Source organism: Apus apus, chromosome 11 (assembly GCF_020740795.1).
Source record: "Apus apus isolate bApuApu2 chromosome 11, bApuApu2.pri.cur, whole genome shotgun sequence".
Classification (NCBI taxonomy): domain Eukaryota; kingdom Metazoa; phylum Chordata; class Aves; order Apodiformes; family Apodidae; genus Apus; species Apus apus.
In genome coordinates, this window is record NC_067292.1 from 2,213,111 (window position 1) to 2,226,403 (window position 13,293).

The 13,293-nt window shown below is 46.3% G+C and overlaps 1 protein-coding gene across 1 annotated transcript in view; it reads left to right on the forward strand.

Moving 5' to 3' along the window:
* The first annotated feature begins 2,681 nt into the window (after nucleotides 1–2,681).
* The window catches only part of SLC7A5 (solute carrier family 7 member 5), a 38,412-nt gene continuing 27,800 nt past the window's right edge, over nucleotides 2,682–13,293 (forward strand). Inside the window, exon 1 of the mRNA XM_051629101.1 lies at nucleotides 2,682–3,371. Within this exon, the coding sequence (XP_051485061.1) occupies nucleotides 2,768–3,371 (604 nt within the window). The 5' untranslated portion in view covers nucleotides 2,682–2,767. The remainder of the gene's footprint in view (nucleotides 3,372–13,293) is intronic.

The window sequence follows — 13,293 nt, forward strand, 5'->3', positions numbered from 1 at the left end:
AATTTGTTAGAAGTTTCTGCTTCTTTTGATGCGAAAAGAAGGAGATTGCATTCCTGATGAAGGAATTCCTCCCTAAAATAATGGTAAGCAATACCTTTTATATAAGGCCTCCCAAGCTGCTGTGAGGTACCCTGTGTGGGTACCCTGTGTCTTAACCCCCCCTGCAGGGGTTAAGAGTAAGGCCAACTCCACTGTTACTACTGTTGAAGGGTTTTAGAAGCTACCAACACTTCCATTTACCCAACAAAACAAAGCTTATAAGTTCTTGTACTAGTATAGCTGAGGTGTTTGCTAAAGAAATTGCTTGTTTGGTTCCAGCAGGCTGCCTTATTTTGATCAAGGCAGCTCTCCTGATAAATGGTTAAGAACATACACATTGCTTCTAACAAATGGCCAATTTACTTCTGATACAGGTAATTATTTCTCTTTCTGACAAATAATTCTTTCCGTCTTTCTTTTTGATGTGACAAATTTGAAGTGCCTGAGTATTAGCATATGGAGAACTGATTGTATAATCAAATAGTCTTCAAAGATTCTGCAGAATAACTTGGGGGCCTGAAGAGAGTTAATGTTCGTAGTCAGAGCTGATAATAATAGTTGGCATTTGTAAAGTGCTTTGAAGATACAAAGCACTATATGAACACACCCTAACACTGTGACTGCCAAGCAGGTATTTTCTCAGCAATACAAATGGACAAACAGTTGCAGAATTAGCTCTGATTGATTAATTTGCAAGACAGGCAAGTACATTAAATATGGCAGTTCAGAGGCTGCTGTTCCACTGCTTCTTGATCCTAGGATTTCCAAATGGAAAAGCCAAGACCAAAGTCTGCAAATTCAACTAAGAAATTCCTTTTTTTGAAGAACTGGATGCAGAGAGAAAAGGTTAACTTGGTCCCATTCTCGTGAAAGCTGGTGGAAATTTCTGTGAGTTAGATGCAAACCATCAAGCAGTTGATTTGTTTTCCTTAAGGTAAGAGCCTAGTTTAGAGTGCTGGTTAAGTAAATCCACTGATGAGTTATTTTGTTCGCCATCTGTGCAGCTGGATTGGAGCATTCATCTGAAAACACCTGAAGCATTCATCTTGTTTCACTTCCAATCCTGTCTGCTGGATCCTGATGTAATGAGGCCAACAAAGAGACAATCCCATATGTTGAACCTGTTGTGGTTTCTTTCTGATTTTTATGGTCCTGAGAACATTTTGCTTAGGATAAAGTATGAAATACAGTAGCAAGTAAATGCTGGTAGATCTTACTTTGAGAAGTAATCCGTTTAGGTGACAGTCATACAAGCCCCTGCAGTGGGACTGATGTGAAGCTAGCAAGCTGAAGAAAGGCTTTGGGGGTTTCAGGAAAATTGTGCAAAACCATATATTTTGCTGTTTGTTTTTAATTAATTGTCCTAGCCTTTGCAGTCTCTCCAGGATCCTGTTTGGTCTTTGAAAGCTGGAAAGCCATGTTCGGTGCAAAGGTAATTTTTGTCTAAGCTTTCTTCCTAAACGTGGATGCTTATATAAATGGAGAAACGATGCCAAGGCTGTTTGGAGCCTCTCGGCTGTTGTGGCTACAGCCACTAGGTGTCAGGTTGTGATCGGTGCTGCAAGGGGCTGCTCGGGATTCCTGTCATGGTTGGCAGCGGTCATGATGCCAGTTGCCAAGGCCAGGTACCTGAATTACCTGAAAACGATACTAAAATGTTGCATCTTTCCCCAGAATGCGGATCTCACCTTTCTCTGAGGTATCTTGCAGAAAACCTCCTCGCCTGTACTGAAGCGTGTCTGAAACTTGCAAGGAGGAGGCTGGTCCAAGGAAGAAGGACACGGACCTTGGGTTTCAGAGCTTGGCCATCACTTCTTGTGTGACACCAACTAATCAATGGCTGAGAGCTCCTCAAAGGTACTGCTTCTTCCTCCCAGTGGGAATAGTTGCCGTTGAGAATCAGGGCATCCAGGCTTTAGCCTCTGAACTTGTCATCTGTCCCACAAGGACAAGGGAGAATCTGCATTTGCTAAATAATTGGCTTCTTGGGCATTACTGTGGAGTATCCAAGCGAGTCTCCTCATGGAGATGGGGTGACAGAAGTTGCTCATTATGCCTGCACGCTTGCCAGAGTGACAGCTATTTTTTTTATTATTATTATTTTTTTTGCAAACAAAGGCTTTTTTGGAGATCCTGGTGCCCAAGGTGGCAGGCAGGTTCCTGCAGGGCCTCTGCAGGAAGGCGGGTGGTGCAGCAGCGGGGCCTGGGCTTGTGCTGGCGCGGGGAGCGCCGGGGGAGCCGCGCGGGAACTGGGGGTGAACTGGGAGGGGCAGGTTTGCTGCTGAACGTCAGGTCTGCACAGCGATTCGGTTTCCTTGGTCAGAGCACGTTGTCTGGCCTAGGCAGGGGAACGAATGGTGACAAACCTCGGCTCCTGGCAGCTGGCAGGAGGGAAATCCCCCCGGGAGCAGGAGGTGGGGGACACACACAGACACACCCCGTTAAGTCCGAAGGGTCCCCCCCCACCCGCCTTCTGCTCGCGGGGCACAGGGAAAGGGCCGAGGAGCTTGCGAGCGCCTCCCCAGCTGCCAGCCGGCCCCCCGGGGGCCCTGCTGCACCCCCTTTTCTCCTCCTCCTCCCGGAAAGGAGGCCGGCCCCGCTTTCCCCGCCTAAGCCCCGCACGCCGCCCACGGCCGCCGGAACAAAAGGGGCGGCCGGCGCTGCATGGGGGCGGCCGCGCGCCCTGCCCGCTCCGCTCCGCGCCCCGCTCCGCTCGCTCCGCGCCAACATGTCGGGCAGCGGCGGCGGCGGCAACAGCAGCAGCGCTGTGAAGAAGAGGAGCCCGGCCGGCTCGGCCTCCTCGCTGGCTCAGGAGGAGGAGAAGCAGGCGATGGAGAAGATGCTGGAAGCGGCGGGCGGTGGGGCGCAGGAGAACGGCTGCGCCCGCTCGCCCTCGCTCTGCGCCCCGTCTGAGGGGGAAGGGGTGACCCTGCAGCGCTCCATCACGCTGCTCAACGGCGTGGCCATCATCGTGGGCACCATCATCGGCTCCGGCATCTTCGTCACCCCCACCGGTGTGCTGCGGGAGGCCGGCTCGCCGGGGCTGTCGCTGGTGGTGTGGGCCGTCTGCGGGCTCTTCTCCATCGTGGGTGCCCTCTGCTACGCCGAGCTGGGCACCACCATCACCAAATCCGGCGGGGACTACGCCTACATGCTGGAGGTGTACGGCTCCCTGCCCGCCTTCCTCAAGCTCTGGATAGAGCTGCTCATCATCCGGCCCTCCTCGCAGTACATCGTGGCTCTGGTCTTTGCCACCTACCTGCTCAAGCCCATCTTCCCCACCTGCCCGGTGCCTGATGAGGCTGCCAAGCTGGTGGCCTGCCTCTGTGTCCGTAAGTACCCCCCAAAACCCTCGGGGTCTGCCTGCAGCCCCACGTGGCTCCCCGCTCGCCATCGCCTGCCCCAAAAAGCCGGCCCAGGCAGCTGGCTGCCTCGAGCCCATCGCTTTGCAGGAGATGCAGCATCTCTCCTCTGCTAAGGTGGCTGCACAGCGTGATTATTTTTTTGGGGGGGCTATTTTAAACGGTGCGAGTAGGAAATGCGGCCCCATCCCAAATAAAACGAACAAAAAACCGCTCCAGCTGTCAGTTACGGGCTGGCCAGCCTCTGGGGCAGCGCAGGGAGCAGCGGCTGGTACATGCAGAGTGCACCTTGCCTGGGCACTGGAAGGGGGGTTTCTCGTGTTGGGGCAGGGTCAGAGCCCCTTCCAGCCCTGCAGTGTGAGCGGCAGTGGGTGGGGAGGTGTTCACGTGCCGTTCGGATAACGTGCAGTTGGGAAATTATCTGTCATGAGCAACTGGTGCTGAACACGGCCTGTGCTGCACTGCCTGTCTGTTTTCAGCACTAGTTTTGAGATGAGGCGTTTCTCAGCTCCATGTGCACGGTTACTGTGCTCAAAGCCTGTTTGATTTTTGCTCTTTTTTTTGCTAGCAAAGAACTTCAGTCCTGCTGTGATGAGTTTAGGGCCACTGATGTCTGGCACGGCACACAGATGTCTCTCCTGATGCAGTTTTTACCATGTCACTGGTACTTTGAGGTCTGCGGTTTTGCCAGTGAAGCCCCATTTTCCATTCCTCCAGTCACTGCAAAGTCACCCCATCCAAATTCCTCCTTTAAATACAGAACCGTTTTCTGCCTTTCTCTCCTCATTTCCTATTCAGTCTGTGTTCCACTCCACTGGCAGTTCTAGTGCTGCTGTGAAGGTGTGTATTGCAAGAGAGTTTAATTTTTTCTGAGGGCTTTATAAAAGCATTTGTTTGCTGTACAAAGTTACAGTCAGGTGATCTTTTTATGTTTTGGAGAGTGTGAAGAGAAGTCTGCTTGATCATGCTGTCCAAAAGGAGATGGTGTTAGATTCCTGCACCCTCGGAGGATGGCAGGCAGTCAGAAGCTGCAGCACGTGGTCGTTATGGGAAGATATATTATCTGTAAATGTCTTAATACACAAACTGAATCTTTGGTAGATATATTCTATGGCTGGCTAGTGGATATAACAAGATCAAACAGGCAGGGCAGTAAATTGTATTTTGGGGGGGCAAAATTGAAACTCACTCATTCCTCAGATAAATTTTTTGGAATATTAGAGCAAGTAGACAGGCTTGTGGACTTTCCAGGCAGGTTTTTAACAAAATGGAGTGCATATGTTAAGCAAATACTGTCACTCAAGTAAGAAATGTGTCGTAGGGCTAGGAAATAGTTCTGCTGATGGGTTTCTTGCCTTGACTAGAGCCTTGTGAAAACTCTGGTTTTGGAGCTGTATTGCCAGTCTGTAATATGGTTTCTTCAGGGACACAGAGGGAAGGAGCTGAGAAGCTAACAGAACCAGAGTATTGATTAGATGGGCTTTCTTACTCTTTCATGTTAGAAGTTTTGCTGTGCAAAAACATGCTGTAGTAGACAAAGCCTTTGAGAGCATGTTTCTAATAATAAGTAACTTTTCAGCTGCGGGATTTTTCCCAAAATAGGTGGGATGATGTGTCTCTGTTCCCCTTTTTAATAATCAGGAAACAAATACAGGAGTGAGGTTGATTTGCCCATGGCAAGATCTGTTCAGTGCCAGGGTGGATCCCAGCATGAAATTTCTTGATGCCAGGTCTCATTCATGCTTGTGCTTCTCCAATAAGTCCTGTGTCTCCAGCTTTCTTTTGCTAGCAATTAGTAGTTTTCCTGGAGCAGATCTTGTTCTTGAACCTTTATCTTGAAATGCCAGGGAAGGAGCTGCTAGTGCTACAAATCTGCATCATTTCCATGTGTTTCTTCTTTAAACTTCCCCCTACACTGCTGGCTACTATTTTGTTTATGCTTCGGGTTAAATTTTTGTTTGTCTCCTTTGCTACAAAAGGTTAGTTCATCGTCCATTGCCTTCAGCAAGTTAGTTTTCTGTAACTTTGATTTCTGGAGTTAGCCTTTCTGCTGTCTGGTGCCAAAACCACATCATGAGCTAGGAACAATAAATGAAGTAAATCTGGTCAAAGAACTTGGCAAATCACTCGACTTCTATGGACTAATAAGCAGCTTTGTTACATGGTTGTTCCAAACATACCCCTACCCAGTGAGATATTATTTTTTCCAAGAGCCCTAGGGCAGGAAAAATGACCTATTTGTGCATACACTCTAGTGCATACATTAATAAAATTATCTCCAAGCTGGGAAAATGGTTTAGGAAGCAATTGAGGAATTTGGGGCCCTGGTCTGGAATACAGTTGACTTATTATGTAGCCAAAACTCATCTGTCTAGAACAGTACCAGCTGTATTTCTTTCAAAGTTTGTATCTCAACATAAAATACAATTGGCTGCCTGGTTTCTAGTACGAGGAGAAATAACTAAAGTTACTTGTTTCTACTTTGAGTGTTACTGGCGTTGAATAGGTGGAATAAATAGTGTGTAGTTTGATACTTGCCACCCTGTAGTACAGAAATTGAATTCCTAGGCGTTAAGATAATCTAAATAAATCACAGTCTTGAAAGAAAGAAAAAAAAAACAACAGTTGCAGTAGGAGTTTTTGTTCCCCTTAAGGTGCTGAAGAAAACAAGGTGGGCGGTAAGTAGAATTTAACTACAAATATTCTGCTATCAAGATTGCAATCTACGGTTGGTATGCAAGACTCTTCCTTCCACGAGACAACAGGAATGCTTATTATGGTTGCTAAATAAGTGTGGGAATTCACTACAGGGAAGTCTTCCTGTAGCAAGATGGGTCAAGCTGTTAATCATTAGCGGGGCTCATTTGATGTTCACCACAGAACAGTCGGTGCTCCTGAGTTTTAAGAATTTGCAGGTAGTTTGGGGTAAGGCTTTTCAGGCTGAGGATTACTAGGGTAACTCACAAACTACATGTTATTTTGTCAGTAAGATTGGGTGGCTGATACTTTTAGGACTCCTAAATCATAAAAGCAAACTCTAAGGGATAACAAACGTAAGGTCCACCTAGTATCCAAACCTTTTTTGATCAGAAGTTCATAAAAGTGAGGATTTGTGCATGTGCTGGAAGACCCAGCAATAATTTGAACTCCCACAAATATTATACCATCTAAACCAATTTTACCCCTTCTACAGAGGATGGATGGACAGTTACTAGGTCCTGACTTTTCATATATGATGCCATTTACATAACAGTATCAGTATTGTACATGGCAATGAATTAAACTTCTGAGGATTCTGTTCTTTGTGTTTCAGGTGCACATTTGAGGCCATCTAGATAAATGAAAACCCACTATATTTGGTGTTGGCTTCTTGTTTCTCTTGAGAAAGCATCATGGTGCAACCTACATTCACACTGCACTTCCAACATACTTTTCTCTCTGTCTGCAAGTTTCTACAATTTTTTAAAATCCAAAGTCAAAATAAATACACACTTTTTAACAATGTTTAGATAGCAGGTGTAGTTTTGAAAGAGCTGGTTTATATAAGTTGCAGAACCATCTTCATGTCATGGCTGCCACTTGTGTTACTTCTCTTAAATATGACCTGATACATGTTAAAAATCATTAAAAATTCACAGAACACAACACAGTGTATGTTCTAGAGATGTCCCAAGGATGGAAAGCTTAAAGTTATCATATATAATATATCATAATATATGTGTATTCCTCAAGTACGCATATTTCACAAGTGCCTGAACTGTTCTTCTACACATATTCTTAGACTGCCCTGCACCCCTGTGTGCTGCATATCAGGTTGTTCTATAATTTACTTATTTCTTGACAGTGTAGTCTGCTCCTCAGAAGCTTGTGAAACTCTGCCAGTTGCATATAATTTTACTCTTGATCTTCAGTCTCAAATCAGTGATTTGATTGTTAGCTTCTGACGCCCTGTACTGCTTGTTAATTATATATGCTACTCTGGCTCTAATAACCCAAGTATTGCTGCAGCAATATCTGCTACTTCCAAAGCTACAGTATTTTAATCTTCTTTAGCATTTCTTTAGACTTCCTTTGCTGCTTCTGAAATACTATTTTGGGCACTCCTCCTGCAAGCACAGAATTCCAGTAAAGTGATCACATATTTCTCAGTTGTCTCTTGTGTTATGAGCAGTCTAATCGTGGAAGAATTAGTAGCAGTCAGTGCTGAGTTGAGTCATGTCTAATAGCACATGTGGTATGGAAGGAACAGTGCCTGACACCCCCCAGAGTACATTGTGAGTTAAAGAAGGAGGCTGGTATCAAATCCAGGCTCTGGCAAAAGTGTCTAAACACATGCCTTGAACACTTGCCAAATTATAGCTGTGGTCCAGAAGTGAATATTCAGTGCCAACATTTCAACTAGAAATGGCTTTCATTGAAAGCAGGAATGTCTTTATTTTAGTATTAAGTCTTCATTTTTAATCTGACAGTTGGGCTGCTTGACCACTGCTTAAAGTTGAAGCTATGGGTAGATTTTGAAGTTGTCAGGTAGGCAAGGCAAGCACAAAATGCATCTTTTGCTTGTCTGTTTGAAATGGGTTTATTCTGCAGCATTACCACTTGGGGATTAATCCTGAGGAAAAGCAGGGTGTGAAGCTTTGAAGACTTCTTTTTTTTTAATCTTCTCCTCCAGAAAGGTGGATTAAATTACTATACTGTATCAGTAAATACGCACTTACTTGATCAGAGTGGAAAGGAGCCTTTGCAGAATCCCTGCTGGATGCCTGATGTTGCAACACTGAGGTTGCTTTTTTAAATCCGCATTTAATTATAGAGAGTAGCATTAATGAAAAGAGCCTCTGACACTGGCAGGACTCTCCTGAAATGGATTGAAGGTTTGGAGAACTCTTGAAACACAGCAAGGAACTGCTGCATTTCTTGGCACCCCTCTCTTGGCTTTCACAACAAGTGTCCCATTAAATTTTGTTGTATTGGAATGATTTACGCTACCACTGAGATCCTTCAGAGTCTTTTTTTCCTGACATGAGCAAATTGGGAAGGCTTTTTCTGATAAACTTGCCCTGGTCAGTCTAATTGAAAGCAACATCACAAAGTATTTCAAGTATTCCAGTAGTCTCACAGTCCGAGTGCCAGATGTGGATGAAATGGAAGGGATGAGGAAAGCTGTTTCTCACCAGCCAGCACATGGAGCTGAATTCTGACCCTCTGCATGGCCTAGATGGTAGGATTCTGGCTAAAACCTGCCTGGGATTTTTCATGAAGTTCACAAGCCAGGATTTGGCACTCCATGCTGAAGGTCAGCCACCTTCCTGTGGGCTTGTGGCACCTGAGCCAGTACAAGCATGGGAATGGGTTTACTGTATCAGTGCCACATCTTTGTGGGCCAGAGAAGAGGCTGTGATTTGCAGAACCAGTAGCTGACCATCTGGGGAGGATGGTGACATGTCTAAGGATTAATGAGCGCTTAAAATATTACTGAATGTTGTTTGCAGTTGGCAAATACTTCATAAGAAGTGTCATCCTTCACAAGGATGACAGAAAAGGCATTTGGCCTGTGATAGCTCTGCAGTCCTTTTAATTTGCTGGGAATGGAAGAGATGATACCTTTTTCTCCCCTTGCCAAGTCTGTGTTTGGTAACCCCTGCCACTGGCTAGGAGTTAGCTCCCTTAGCATTAATAAATTCTGCATTTTCATGCACCACACAGTTTGAATAGTGTGAACTTTGCCTCTGTTACTGTGGTACCTTGGTACCAAAGCGATGGGTGCCTCTCTGTAGGCTGCAGATCAGCCTCTACAGAATCTGCAAACGATGGAATTCTTCAGTGAGCTCTTCCTCCGGGCAGTCCTGGTGCTGCCTTTTCACCCCGACTGCGCTGCGCTGGTTGGCACAGCTCATGAGAGACAGTTGGCAAGTAAGTGCTTGTTAGTTTATTCTTGCAAGAATTCTGGGAACCTGAGGGTGTGGATGCTTTTGGGAGCTCTGCTACAGGATGAAATGCTGGCATAATCTAGCTTTGCACTATCTTCTCCAGCTCCCTTTTCTGAGTCTGTTTCAGCACCAGGGACTTGTCCTTGAAGAAGTATCTGCAAAGGTTTTCCTTCTGCCTTTTCCTTTTTCCACCTTGCAGGGCACAAGTCTTCCTTCAATATCTATCCAGTTGAAATTTCCCGAATGGTTTTCTGTGCATGTCCTTGTATGTGTGTCTCATGTTGGACTGTGCTATTAGAAACAGACACCCGAGTCTGCTGGAAGACCCTGTGGCATCATAGCCACCTGAATATGAACTGGGGATTTTTGTGGCCTTAGTGAATAGCTAAGGCATTGATGTCCCCATGGTTTAAACCACTGTAATCAGCAAAGTGTAATTCCTTCTTTGTGCTCTGTGGAGTAACTCTATTTTCAGCATGTCTAACCTCTCGTGGGCACAGGTAGCATTTAAATAGTACCTTTAAAACATGTGGACCATTTTGTGTCAGTGCCACATGCTGCTGTCATCCCTGCAGGTTGCTTCTTGCTGACCATGGGCTCAGCTTGTCTCTGTTTGAAACCTGCTTGCACTGTCTCTGGTAGAACACAAAACTGCTTGTCTGTCATCTGGACTTTATAAATTGTGAAAGGAGCAGCCTTTGCTGTAAGATGGGGAAATGGAAGGGATCTGATAACTGTTCTGCAAGGGATTGTGGAGAGACAATCAACATCATCCAGTGGCAGATGGTGAATGGAAGTGTCGTCTTGCAAGGGCTAAATGCTTTGGAAATGTGTGAGTTACAAACAGGAAACATTGTGTGATTCATCCTCAGCGTGTGAAGTGTTACAGTCATTGTTTTCCTGGCAGGGAAGCTGAGGCGGCAGATTTCCTTTCATTCTTCCCCTTTCCTTCCCAAAGTTTTCTGCCCAAATACGTATTCTCCTTCTGGTCCTGTAAGAGCACAAATAGGAATCCTTGGGTAACTTGCAGCAAGTGAATGGAGTTTACTTCTTGGAAGCAAGCTCCTTACATTTATCCTTTTTAGAGAGGTGTATACTGAATTTTAGAGGAACCACTGACAGGTGAAGACCAGGGAAGCTATAGAAGATGAAATAAAGGACAAAAGGGACATTGTGCAAGGCTCCCAAGGTACACACACCATGAATGCAGCTGTGCCAGTCCCTCAAGAATTCCTGCACCCATATCATAAATGTTTTAACCTGAGAAGCTGCTAGAGGTCTTGGGTTGAGCAAACTCCCATCTTGCCATGAGCAAATTACATATACAGCTGGAATTGGATCCTTTTTCCCCTGGAGTGCTAAGTGCTCGGAGCTGTGGATCAGCTGCTTGTCTGTTTTTTCCCCCAAACGGAGCTCCCCCCCAGCCCCTCTTCACTTCATGTCCCATCCACAGCCATGTTCCATTACCCAGGAAAGCGGCTGCCCTGCCTTTTTCTGTAGGATAGTTGCCAAGAGTGTTGCATCATGAGTGCCAAGCCCTGGGTTACCTGTGTTAGGGCTCTGTTCATGTAGTGTTTGCTTTGGGCAGAACACAAGCCTGCGGAGCAGCTTTACTACATCCTGCCTTTCCTTTGTAGACACAGGAGCTGTTGCTACATACAGTGTGTTTGTCATGGTCCTGTTCTATGTGGGAACTGGCATGATCCCTTTCTGTGTCTGCTTTGTAAGGATTTATCCTTTTGTCATCTAGAAATTGTGTTTGGGAGGGAGCTTGGGACTGGGAGATCAAATGAATATGGCCACAAATTGTGAAGGGGGACAAGGAGCAAGGTTCTGAGTCCTGTGTTGTATTATTAGTCAGTTTATCCTGGGTTCCTATCAGTAATGGGGAAATTAGCTGACTCTGCAGGTGAGTGCCAGTGGAGCAGGTTCAGTGACATGCCTGAAGCCAGTTGGGGCTCTAGGACAGAGGAAATAATCAAAGCTGTCCCCACTGCTGTCTTTACAAAGCCAGACTTCTCTGTGAAAGCCTCTGGCTTCCCTTGTGGCTGGAGTATCTGGCAATGAAGCTCACCTTCTCACCAGAAGAGATGAAGGGCTGAAGAGCACCTTGTGAGCATGTCCTCTCTTACAGCAGCCAAAATCCAGTATTTCTCCTTCTGCCAGAAGTCATAACTAATGAAATACCTCCCTCTTACATCTGCAATCACTGCAGCTTTCTAGCTCCTATTATCCCAATTATGTAAAGCCTCTGGAGAGGGGCAGCTGGATCCAACGGACTGTGTCATGTCCGGTCATGCTAAAATCTGTATTCCTAGAATGATTCCCGTGGGTCATGCTAAAGGTCTGCCTGGCTGCATAGCTGGCTCCTGACAACGGCCTGTGGCTGGAGCCTTAGGAAAGATGCTACAAAAATTAGGGCAGTTCCCTTGGTCCCTCCCTGCCTTGTCTTACTGCCTCGATTTACAGTAAAGCTGTGGCTGTGCAGCTTCCCTGCGTTGCTGGTGTGGAGCAGTTCATCCAAGGTGATTGGAGAGGTGCCAGGGAGGAGTCCCCCAGCCTCTGCTTCACAGGGTAGCATCTCAGATCAAGGGAACAAACCTTATGCTTCAAGAAACCCTAGACCTCTAGTCTCCTGAGAAATTGAGCAGCCACTGGAATTTGTCTTGGAATTTTTACTGAAAAACTACTCGGTCTGTCTTTTCATCTCTGTGCCTGTAGGATTTTTTCTGATGAGTGAGACTGGGGTTTGTTGTGTGTTTTTTAAGCCCTTCCTGTGTTGAAAACACTTAAGTGTAGTAACTCCACCACACTCCTTTAGGAAAAACAAATAACACAGTGGGAAAAGCAAAGATTGAGAGGGTCTGAATCACAAGTGGTGTGGAAGAAGCTCTCAGCCCTGTTCAGAGTCTCTGTCCCTAAGTGTTTTCTTGTTTTTACAGAGCCTGTTTATCTGGCACCAGTCTGTTTTTAACAGCTGAATACAGATGCTTCCATTGCTTTTCAGTTTTGGATGGTGTAGAAAGCTTTTTCCTTTTATGTACAGCAGCACCATGGCACGGTCCGTCCAGCAGGTTCTCCAGAACCAGAACATGAAGAGAGTAGCTATTGTCAAAGAAACAGAATGCCTAAATGGGGAAGGGAATGTCACTGTCACACCTCTAAGGGCTGTCTTCACTAACAGGAAAAGTGTGCTTTTAGATGTGTTAGCTCATCCTTTAAATATCCCTCTGTAAACAAGGAGAGCTTTATTTTTAGCATAATCACTGGTCGAAGTGAATCCTGGATCCTCAGTTCCCTTCCAGTCCTCCCCATTAGGATTCACCAGAGGTGTTTGTAGCAGATGAATTGTGATCTCTGCTTGGTGATACTTCACTGTGTTTTCTTCTGTCCCCCCTGTAGCATAGACATACTGTAAGCTGACCTTGCTCACCTTTATTTTCTTCCCCCTGTATATCTGGATAATGTCTGTTTTAGCACGTGGGTTGGAGGCAGATACATCGCAGTGTTGCTAACCCACACTAGTGCTGGCCTGCTGAGTGCTGCTGCAGAGCCTCCAAGCCTGGTGCATGTAGCTCTGACCCCTGTGAATGAATGATGCAACTCGTGTCCCCTCTTGCTTGAGTGCTCTGAGTCACCAGGATCTCCTGTCACTCTTGGCACTTGCTCGAGCAGGAGCACAGAGTCTAATCGTGGCTGTCAGACCCAGAAACTGCAGCCCCTGAAGCCCGAGCTCTCTGAAACCAGCCTGAGGGTACATCTCTGAGCCTGTCTGTGCCCATGTGTCCCGGGAAGGCTCTTCCCAGCTCTGGCATGGGCTCTGCATGCACTTCCCTGGACTCCTAGCAGTGCAGTTGCTCTCTCACTGGCAGGGCAGGATGCAGGTGGCAATGGGCCACTGAGACCCTTTCAGACATCCAAATACCCCTCCTTCCTCTCGTGGTTTTGTTTCTCAGTTGGCA